This window comes from Humulus lupulus, chromosome 4 (genome assembly GCF_963169125.1).
Source record: "Humulus lupulus chromosome 4, drHumLupu1.1, whole genome shotgun sequence".
Taxonomy (NCBI): Eukaryota; Viridiplantae; Streptophyta; class Magnoliopsida; order Rosales; family Cannabaceae; genus Humulus; species Humulus lupulus.
The window spans coordinates 2,919,773-2,932,166 of NC_084796.1; the positions used below are offsets into that span (position 1 = coordinate 2,919,773).

The window sequence follows — 12,394 nt, forward strand, 5'->3', positions numbered from 1 at the left end:
TGAACTTTTTTCTCTTTTTGGGGAAACATGAATACACATTTGGTTTTAACTAAAAAGATATGAACACTTAATTTTAACATAATTTTTTAGTTTATGAGTTAACTGAGTGCAACCATGTGAGTATAAATGTAGACAATTAATGCAGATAATGAAGTAATTAGAGGAGTGGATGGTACATTACATCCTAGAATGAATAGAAAAGTAAAGAATGCACTTTCTTATAAATAACTTGGATATGTTTGCTTTGAAGCATGAAGACATGGAGGGGATTGATCCAAAAATTATGTGTCATAAGCTAAACATTCATCCCATTACAATACTTGTTAAAAAAAATTAAGGGCATTTGGATGTTGTTAAGTATATGGCTTTGAAGGAGAAAGTTGACAAACTCGAAAGAAATAGTTCGTTATTCGATTTAGTACTTAATTTTAACATAAAGTAGAGAATTTGTGTAGATCTCACAATAAAGAGCTGGTTGTTATAATTTTTGAACTTCGTAAAAACTCTTCTACAAGCACAACGTTTTATAGCTTCTTAAAAAAGAGTTTTTTGAACTAAAAATCACTTTTGTACAATAAACCTAAACATGTATGGGAAAGTCTTTTTAAACATCAAAAGTCAAAAAATTACCTAAAAGTATTTTTGCGTAATAATATGTACACTCAAATTTTTGAGTAAATCTCAAGTGTATTTTCGGGGAGTGGCAGCTGAGGTTAAAGATGATATTCTTAGGTCTGTTGCTCTTGGTGAGGGGCAATTTCCTCTGAAATATTTGGGGATTTTTCTAAGGCCTGCACGTTGGCTGATAGCTGATTGTGGTGAAATTCTAAAGAAAATTCATAATAGACTCCATGTGTGGGCTAGTAGGCATCTTTCTTTTGCGGGGCGAACCCAATTGATATACTCTGTGTTGCATGGTATTCGCAATTATTGGATGAACATCTTCTTGCTTCCTATTAGTGTTGTTCATGAAATAGATAGACTTTGTCGCAACTTTCTTGGGGGGGAGAGGAACAATCGAAGCAAATTTCACTGCTCCTCTTGGTCCCAAGTTTGTCTGCCGAAAGCAATGGGAGGTCTGGGTTTCATAGAAGGTTGTCTTTGGAATAAAATCCTCTTGGCTAAGTACCTTTGGGCTTTATCTTCAAAGCAAGATGTCCTTTGGGTGAAGTGGATAGATGGAGTCTATTTAAAAAGTAAATCTATCTGGGATTACCATCTGAAACCAGATGTCTCTTGGTATTGGCGTAAGATTTGTTATTTGAGAGAGGATTTTTCTGGCAAGGTTTTGGATAGTGCGGCTCCTCATGGTGCTCTAATTTTGCATCAGTTGTATAGCATCATGCTGAAGCAGGATCAGGTGGGGTTTGCCAAGGCAGTTTGGAATAGTTATCCTGTGCCGAGACATCGATTTATATTGTGGCAGGCGGTTCTTGGGCACCTTCTAACGAGAGATAATCTGGCCCGTTGTCACATTGAGATTGATTCTGTGGCTTGTCCTGTGTGTGAAAGAGATGAGGAATCACATAGTCATTTATTTTTTTACTGTATTTTTTCTCAAAAAGTCTGGGACCTGTTAAACAGCTGGTTAGGTGCTGTTATGTGGCCGAAGCAGTGGATCAATTGGAGGCTCTGGCTGATCGGGAAGCCAAAATCAGTGATGCAACGCATTTATTTGGCTTGTTTAGCTTCTTCAGTGTACCATATCTGGTGTAACAGAAACTTGTGTTTTTTTATCGCATATGTCGTACACTCCCCACAGCATAGTTACGATGATTAAAAGGAATGTAAAGAGTAGATTACTGGGTAGAATTAGTCATAAAGATTTGAGTAAGAATTGTAGTCTTTATGATTTTGTTCAGCTGATTTAAGTTGTTGTGTGGTTGGTTTTTTGTAATCTGGTGGTTGTAATTTGTTTGGTGCAATATAATCTCTCCTTTTCATAAAAAATAATAATAATATGTACACTCAAAATATGTACTAAAATATTATACACAGTAACAGTGGGTCCCAATTTTCATCAGTTTTCATAAATATGATTAGTTAGCTAAATTATCACATTACTATGTGTAATGTTTTTGTGTATATTTTAAGTACACATATTATTACTCAAGTATTTTAAAGAAGTGTTCCCAACCAAGTGCATTTATTACCTCTTATACCAATAGTGATATATGCACACAAATTGTGGACCGCACACTAGATAAATTAATTAACATTGCTTTTGTGCCTGCATTTGCTTGCTTTCTTAACTTTTTTGATTTGTAATATTGTGAAGTCATTAATAATTAAAAGGAAGAATATCTTTTTTGTACTTCAAACAATTAAAAAAATAAATTGGCTTTACATAAATACCTTAAAGCATATGAGACAATTGAGTATACCTTTCTCTTAAAAAATGAACATAATTTTATGTGACATTATTTTGAGAAGATTTTGTTATTATGATTTAAAAACTAAGAGAGAGTGGACGACTAGGTATAAAATATTAGTAGTTAATTTTTACTTTGTCAAATTCATATTTTTTAATGCATTCTATAACACTAGTATATACAAGCAATTAGCTAAGACATAAAATAGGTTTATTTTTCTATTTTATTTCAATTATTTAACAATTATAATTAATTAAATACTTATCAAAATTAACCCATTATAATTTTGATATTTATTTAATTTATTTTATTAATATTAATATCAATTTATCAATATTAACAAAATTGTCTCAGTTGGCTATAATACCCTCTTTTTGAGACTTTGCAATAAAACCTCAAAATTTCTTCTATTTATTTTCTCACAAAATATCAATAAATAATTTAACATTATTTGTTGTCGTTGACACAGTCAATATGATATTTTTATAATTAAAAATTAAATTAACTATTCAAGACTATTAAGTTCATTTTGATAAGAGATGACACGAGGGTCATGGATCCATAAACTCAAGCTCCAATAAGTTACCGTGAGTTTATTAATAACAAATAATCTCAGTATCTTATTAATTCCTCGTGACTCCACTATAGACTCAGAATTGCACTATTGAATTCATAGAACGCTTTACACCAAATGTAAATACGTTATTCATTGTTATAACCATAACCGTCATTCAACCATCTATAGATGATATACTAATGAGACAGGTGCAAATTACCGTTTTACCCTGTATTGGTATTTTATCCTTAACCCCCACTAAGTCCCTTGTAAATGATATTTCTGTAAACTTAATTAAAAAAATGAGTACTCTATCATTTAACACTTGAACCAAGCTATAAGGAAATCATCGTTTCACTTTTTAAACAAAAACTATAGATTTCATGTGTTCTGATAAGTGTTCACACTCAATTATATTACCAAATCTTCAATATGTAAGTTTGAGCTAGTTCGTAGGGTAAGTTGGTAGCGAACAAATCAAAATATTTGAATAATATAATTAGCAGAATATTAATCACAATTAAGAGTGAATTGACATATGGTCAACGTTGTGATATGATTGGATAATAATGATACTTACTTATCTTATCAATAATCAATATTGGTCTAATCCAATGTAACAAAATACATCTGATATTATCTACTTGGTCAATGTCTTGGATAAAACATCACACCCCGAATGTGTAAGTAGATCATATCGTAGATTACCAAATCAGTGAAAATCCAATGCACTGACTCAATCTTAGGACTCGTTGTTTTGAACATATTATTATAATTATACTTCAATCACTACAACAAAAAATGTCATCTGCGTCAGTTTATAGCTGTCACAATTGAGTTTTTGCGTCAGTTTTATATGTGACGTGGAATCCCGTGACACAAACCAGACTGACGTTTGCGTCAGTGGGGCACTGTCACAAATGCTAATTTGGCGTTTGCGTCAATGCTCCACTGACGCAAACGGGTCGTTATAGTCAGTGGGTCACTGATGCAAATGGTCCCACTAACAACGTCAGTGGCCCACTGACGCAAACGGTCCCGTTCAACGTCATCAGTGAATGTTATGATGCAATTGCCCCCGCATTTGTGGCAGTACCCAACTGCCACAAATGCTAATTCTTGGTCAACTGCGTTGACTAACGCGTTTGACTGACACAATTGTCATTTTTTTCTAGTAGTGAATGTGATCTAGTCACTATAATTGTAACTATTTATATGCTCGTAATTTTATAAATATTTGTATTAGTCCAATAATTATGTAATAAAACAAGCAAGCAACATAGTTGTCAAACTAAATAATTTATACTTTTTTTTATTGACAATATAAAATCGTGTTACATGGTTTTATAAGGGCATAAAACCCAACACCCAACCTGAAAATTACTCGCCCTCGAGTAATACTCAAAACAAAAACTAAATAAGAAAAACTAAACACACTCACACAATGCGAATCAAACCATCAATAACAGTCAAGCTTCAATTTCCTTAATACCATGCTCACATAAAGTTTCAGAAATATCCCAACAACACAATCCAGAATTTCAACCTCAACTATTGCCATAATCAACTAATTATCATTCACATCCTTTAACTATTCACCATAATGATTAAAACTCAAGTAATTGACATAGTTATGCACATCAAATTCTCACCGTCATACCACAATCCATATTATTCCATAAGTTTGCATTACTCATCATTCTCCACTAATGTAAACAACACATGCTTAAGAATCAATAGGACTTTAATGGCTTACAATGTATGGCATAGGTAAGGTAGATAAGAAAGTCATTTAGGCACTAATACCATAAGCATACCAACCTTTCAAACAACCATGTACACATAAATTCCAAACACCCATATTGAACAACCTTGACATGAATGAGAGATATATATATTTTTTCTTTCTCAGCTCTTTTTTTTTTTTTCTTTTTAACACTCACTCCCCAAAACTTTGTGTATACAATATATTTCCTTAAGGGAGTAAGTCTCCATGATAAAAAATATTTTTTTTTTTTTTTTTTTCAAGAAGAAACTTTCTCTCATTCATCTTTTCCTCTCTTGAAAACCCAAAATACTTTCCATTACAAAACCCCTTCCCACATTATCTTTGTATGCTCATGATATTAATATGGTTAGGATATTTGATAAGATTTTCGTTAGGTTTCAACAATTTTGAGGTTTCAACAAAAATAAGCCTAGGCTCAATTAGGGTGACTAAGGATACAATTTTGTCTCGGGTTGGCTAGAAAGGCTCAAACGGACCAAACAAAATTGCCTACATCTTCTTCTTAAGCACACATTATCTAGGATTTCGTCTCAAATAACAAGTAACACAAATTCTAGAGTAATCAACCAAATCTTTCCACAAATCCCCTTTAACATGCATAACACAGTCAATTAGCACGAATTTAACAATCATGGCAAAAAGTTCAATCTTTCCTCATATATTAGTCAATTATGGCAACAGACAAAATCAAGCACACGGATGCAAAGTGGTTTTATTTCCTAACTTTATGTTCATAGCATTCATTATGTGACCTTGACTTTTATTATTGACTTGATTCGAACACGACTCACACCACCCCGACTCTAAACACATATTTACAAAACAAAAGAAACTTTCGAAAGAAATCCCTCCCCCAAACTTTGAAACAAACATTGTCCCCAATGTATAACTACAAAGAAAAGAAAAAAAAAACTTACAAAAGGTCCATGCTTACGGATAAGGAGAAGGTGGTGGTGGTGGTGGTGGTGGATCTTGCATCCCTTGAAACGGAGGGGGATAAGCGAAATAGTTATTCTGTCCTCTGTTCAACGTCCACTGAGCCACCAACAAATTTAGTTGATCCACCTGATTATGCTCATATGCCTCCCGAGCAGCCAAATAGTTATGAGTGATCGTGTTTTGTTGAACAATGTAGCGCAGCATGTCATGCGAGTATTGCATATTAAGATCAATTGGGCCACCAAGAGCCAAAGGAACATCCACATTCATTGGCCCCTCTACATTCTCCGGAACACTGTCATCCTCTTGATATTCAAGGTCCTCATCATCACTCTCCCGCCTTCGTCGTTGGCCTTGTCGTCGTGGAGGTGCGGCTGGTGCTACTAAAGATGCATTAGGATAGCGCGCAATTCTTGCTTTAGTAAGTTTCCCTTTGACTGGCACCACTATATCAGTTTTTTCCCTTGGTACTTCATACACTACACACATATCGGTGATAAATGACCCAAACGGAAATCCCCCAGTAGTGGTGCCACGAAGAACAAACCTCATACCCTGACGAATAATTCGTCCAACATCGATGGTCATCCCCTTCATGATAGCAAAAACCAACCTCATCCGGTCATTCGTCATATGGCTAACATGACTAGTTGGGATCAATTTGGCTGCCACAAAATAAAACCATGCACGAGCTTCTTGATTAAGTTGCCATAAAAACATCCCATTAGGCTCATCATGAGCATATGCAATTCTAGCTCCTGGGCAACCCAATGTTTCCGCTATAAGAACATGATCATGCTGATCTTGTAGAAACAATTGGTACTCATCATGCTGGTTATCAAAGCTCTTAGTATTGAAAAAATCATCGATGGCCTTATAACTCCCCACTGGTAGCCATTTTCCTCTCACAAAACATTCCCCCTTCTCATTTAACTCCGAAAAATTCGCATAAAATTCATACACCCAAGAGATATTCATTTTAATTTCCGGTTGTTTCACAACAGATTCCCACTGCCTACCTTCTATGTTGGCTCTAATTGGCTCAAAGATAGCACACGAACTAGGTTGAGGATCATATTCAATACCTCTTTCCTTGAGCACCGGTTTCCCCATAAAAGAAGTATATCGATCTTCCGCCTCCTTACTTACAAATTTGGTGGTATCAAATGGTGGTGCCCTAGAGGATGAGGGTCTTGAAGATGATGGTCTTGAGCTATTTCTCTTAGGTCCCATGGTTACTCGGAACAACCCGCCAAACACCCAAACAATACCTCACTTCCTAATTAATCACAGATTAACCCCCTTAACAACTAAACAATCCCACCAAACTTAATTCACAACTTCTTCCTCACTACAATTAAGCAAAAATCACCAAGAACAGTCACTTAAGCAATTTCTCAAACACTTGGTGGGCAACAATTATTCTCACTCTTCCCTTCCACTTTTCTCTCAATCTTATTTCCCCAAATCACAATAGAACTTCAAAAACTATCCAATAATCATCAATTCGCAACATTCATCAAAATCAAAATTGCCTCTTACATGACATATCCATTCAAAAACTTAAGTGATTCAAAGAGAGGATTAAATGGCTTACTTGATGAATGTGAGTGTCTTGTGATCTTCAATGAACTACTCCCCTCATAGAATTCGGCCCCCCTTGAGAAGAGTATGTGAGAACTTGATCAAAATAGAAGTTTGATGTGGTATTGATGATTAGGGTATGGAAAAATGAAGAAATGGGATGAGAAATTAGGAATGGGAATGAGAAGAGTAGGATTTGATGGTTTGAAATTGGGGAATAAGCAAAGAAAATTGAGTTATGGGTATGGAATATGGAATTTCGGGGTAGAGGAGAAAGGAGGAGAAAAAATGGTGGTTAGAGAAAAAGAGGGAAGAAAAAGAATTTAAAAAAAAAACTTATTATTTTTTTTTTCTTTCTGTTCGAAGTGGCGCTGCGGCGCCAAAGGTCCTGAAGCTCCAGATTTTTGTTGCGCGATTTGGCGCTGCAGCGCCTAGTGATGGCGCTGCGGCGCTTGGGACCCCCGAAAGACACCCTCTCTGTTTGGGTGTGGCGCTGCAGCCCTTAAGTAAGGCGCTGCAGCGCTAATTCCTGCCTTAATTGCGCTGCAGCGCTATGAAAGTGGCACTGCAGCCCCTGGAACACTGATTTTCATTTTTTTTTTTTCATTTTTTTTTTTTCACGATTTTCACGGCTCAAAATAAACTAAAAATTTACAAAATAAATAAAATAAAGCCTATTAAAATAAAATAAAATAAAATAAACTAAATAAAAATAACAATACTAAAACAATGGGTTGCCTCCCATTAAGCGCTTAATTTATCGTCTTTAGCTAGACATTGATGACGCTTCAGTTGCTGTCTTGGAGATACATCGTCTCCACCTTCTTGTGAATTTCACCAAAATAATGTTTCAACCTTTGTCCATTCACTTGAAAAAGCGAACCGTCATTATTTCTTAATTCCACAGAACCAAAAGGAGAAACTTTGGTGATAACAAACGGACTAGACCATCTTGACTTTAGCTTACCGGGAAATAACCTCAAACGAGAATTGAAAAGTAAAACTTGCTGCCCCGGCACAAATTCTCGCTTTAATATCATTTGATCATGATATTCTTTGTCCTCTCCTTGTAAATACGAGCATTTTCATATGCATCATTCCGGAACTCCTCCATTTCATTCAGCTGCAATAACCTCTTCTCACCCGCTGCTTGGTAATCAAAATTAAGCTTCTTGATCGCCCAATAAGCCTTGTGCTCCAATTCTACTGGTAAGTGACAAGCTTTGCCAAATACTAGTCGATAAGGAGACATACCGAGAGGAGTTTTGTACGCTGTCCTGTAGGCCCATAAAGAGTCATCAAGCTTTTGAGACCAATCTTTTCTATTCAAATTCACTGTTTTCTCCAAGATAGACTTGATCTCTCGGTTTGATACCTCAGCTTGGCCATTAGACTGGGGGTGATAAGCCGAAGCCACCTTATGTCGAACTCCATATTTCATCAAGAGTGGTTTAATAACTTTGTTGCAGAAATGTGTTCCTTCATCGCTTATTATCGCTCTTGGAGTTCCAAAACGATTAAATATAAACTTCTGCAGAAAATAAGAAACCACCTTGGAATCATTTGTAGTAGTGGCTATCGCTTCGACCCACTTTGAAACATAATCAACAGCGAGTAAAATGAACAAGTTCCCAAAAGATGGTGGAAAGGGCCCCATGAAGTCAATGCCCCACACATCGAATAATTCCACCTCTAAAATCACATTCATAGGCATTTCATTTCTTTGCGAGATATTTCCAACTCGTTGACATCTATCACAGGTCTTGACAAAAGTGTAACAATCTTTAAAAATTGAAGGCCAATAGAAACCCGATTGCAAAAATTTCGCTGCTGTACGCGATGGCCCGAAATGCCCACCGTAAGGTGCCGAATGACACTGCTCTACTATTGATTGAGTCTCTTCCATTGGTACACAACGACGAATTATTCGATCCGTACTCATTTTAAACAGGTATGGATCATCAAAGAAGTAGTATCTACAATCATGAATCAATTTCCTCTTTTGATGTGCATTAAAATCATGAGGTAACTTGCCACTAACCAGATAATTCACGATATCGGCATACCATGGAAGTTCTGTTGATACAGCCAGCAGTAACTCATCCGGAAATAATTCTTTAATCGAGTCTTTACATTCAGCATCTTTATTCTCTAATCGTGATAAATGATCTGCCACAAAGTTCTCTTGCCCCTTCTTATCCACAATCTCAATGTCAAACTCTTGAAGTAACAATACCCAACGTATCAGTCTTGGCTTAGCCTCCTTCTTTGCACAAACAAATAACGCAGTGTTGCATGGTCTGTGTATATAATGACTTTGGAACACAAGAGATATGGTCTGAATTTATCGCATGCAAACACCACAGCTAATAGTTCTTTTTCAGTGGTTAAGTAATTTCGTTGAGCATCATCAAGAGTCTTGCTCGCATAATAAATTGCTCGAAAAATCTTCTCTCTTCGCTGCCCCAACACAGCCCCTACCGCATAATCACTAGCATCGCACATAATCTCGAATGCTTGACTCCAATTCGGGACACTCATAATAGGGGCTGACACCAACTTCTCTTTTAACGACTCAAATGCCTTCCTACACTCTTCATCAAAAACAAAATCAGCATCTTTTTCTAGGAGATTGCATAAGGGCTTGCTGATTGTTGAGAAATCCTTGATAAACCTCCTGTAAAAACCCGCATGCTCCAAAAAACTTCTTATCCCCTTGACATTCACCGGTGGAGGAAGCTTCTCAATGATGGCTATCTTGGCTCGATCTACTTCAAGACCTTCCTTCGAAACTCGATGCCCCAAGACAATCCCCTCTTGAACCATGAAGTGACATTTCTCCCAATTCAGCACAAGGTTCTTCTCTTCACATCTACAAAGGACTAATGCCAAGTTGTGCAAGTACTGGTCGAATGACGACCCAAAAACAGAAAAGTCGTCCATAAATACCTTCATTATCTCTTCTACCATATCTAAGAAGATGGCCATCATACACCGTTGAAAAGTGGCAGGTGCATTACAAAGTCCGAAAGGCATCCTCCTGTAAGCAAAAGTGTCGTAAGGACATGTGAAAGTTGTCTTTTCCTGATCTTCAGGAGCGATTGCTATTTGATTATAGCTTGAATAGCCGTCTAAGAAGCAGTAATATGTATAGCCAGCCAAACGATCGAGCATCTGATCGATAAATGGAAGTGGGAAATGATCCTTTCTAGTCGCCTTGTTCAACTTCCGGTAATCAATACAAACTCTCCACCCCGTCACTGTTCTTGTCGGAATCAATTCATTGGCTTCATTCTTGATCACTGTCATTCCCCCTTTCTTTGGTACAACTTGCACAGGACTAACCCAATTACTATCCGAAATAGCATAAATGATCCCAGCATTCAATAGCTTCAATACTTCTGCCCTCACTACTTCTTTCATGGCTGGGTTCAATCGCCTTTGATGCTCAATAGAAGGCTTATAATTTTCTTCAAAAAGAATCTTGTGCATACAAACAGTTGGGCTTATTCCCTTCAGATCTGAAATTTCCCATCCTATGGCAGATTTATATTTCCTCAAAACTCTTAGCAATTTTTCAGTTTCACATTCTGATAGTTTTGATGAAATGATCACTGGGCAAGTGAAATTCTCTCCTAGATACTCATAACGCAAATGCTCTGGGAGTGGTTTCAAATCTTTCTTTTCCACCACTTCCTTCTCGACTTCTCCTTCCTTGGCTTGACAAAGAGTTTCTTCCACTTTAATACTACTAGCACAAGGAATAGCACTGAGAGCCATCACGCATTCAGCCACTTCGTCACCCACAAACTCACCATTCACCTTTTTCAAATCAGCCTGAGTAATACTAGAATTAAGGCAATGTTGTAAAGGGTCAGCACATAATTCTTTTCTCATTGTCTCTTCTACTACTACCTCAATAGAATCCACACGGTGACATGTGCTCGTGTTGTCATGCTACTGTAGTGCTTGATAAATGTTGAATTTAACCTCTTCATTGTTAACCCTCAGTGTCAAATGACCACCTTGCACATCAATAAGAGCTCTTCCAGTAGCCAAGAATGGACGACCAAGGATAATGGGGATTTCATGGTCCTCCTCCATATCCAAAACCACGAAATCAGCGGGAAAAATAAACTTGTCCACCTTAACCAATACGTCTTCAATCACTCCCCTAGGATAAGTAAGTGACCGATCTGCTAATTGAAGAGTGATGGTTGTGGGTTTCACCTCTCCTACCCCCAATTTCTTGAAAACTGAAAGTGGCATCAGATTTATACTCGCTCCAAGATCACACAAAGCCTTATCAAAGGACGACCCTCCAATAGTGCATGGTATGGTAAAGCTACCTGGATCTTTCACCTTTTGAGGCAACTTCTTTTGTAGGATGGCGCTGCATTCTTCTGTTAACTTAACAGTTTCAAAGTCTTCTAATCTTCTTTTCTTAGACATAACTTCTTTCATGAATTTCACATAATTAGGCATTTGCTCAAGAGCATCTGCAAAGGGAATGTTTATGTGAATTCGTTTGAAGATTTCTAGAAACTTTGCAAACTGTTCATCTAATTTCTTCTTCTGAAATCGTTGAGGGTATGGAATGGGAGGTTGATACACTGGAAGGCTATCTTTCTTCATGTCATTCTGGTCACTTCCACTCTGCTTCTTGGCTTTCTCTTCTTTGTCTCTCTCTCCTACCACTGGCTCAACTTTCTCCTTTGAACTAGCTTGAACATCACCCTCTTTAAGCACCCTACCACTTCTCAAGGAAACTGCTTGGCATGATTCCTTTGGATTTACCACAGTGTCACTAGGAAAACTTCCATTCTGATTCGAATTCACCGCATTAGCTAATTGCCCCACTTGAGTCTCAATTTTCTTCATTGAAGCACCCATGTTAGTCATATGGGTTTCTATGTTGTCGAGTCTTGCTTCATTTTTTCCGAACCTCTTGTTAGACTCCAAAATAAAAGTGCCCAAAATGTCTTCCAACGACTGCTTTTTCTCTTGTTGCGGTTGAGAATTGAATCCCGGAGGTGGTTGCAGCACATTTTTATTATTGGCATAAGAGAATTTTTCATGATTGCGCAATCCTGGATGATAATAATTAGGCATGTTGTTGCTTCTGTAATTATTGGGGAAAGAGCAGTTTGCCAT

The 12,394-nt window shown here is 36.9% G+C and overlaps 1 protein-coding gene across 1 annotated transcript; it reads right to left on the minus strand.

The window, feature by feature from the left end:
* Window positions 1-11,197: 11,197 nt before the first annotated feature.
* Window positions 11,198-12,394, minus strand: LOC133830568 (uncharacterized). The gene has a single exon (XM_062260552.1). The coding sequence runs from the start codon at window positions 12,392-12,394 to the stop codon at window positions 11,198-11,200; it is 1,197 nt and encodes a 398-aa protein (XP_062116536.1).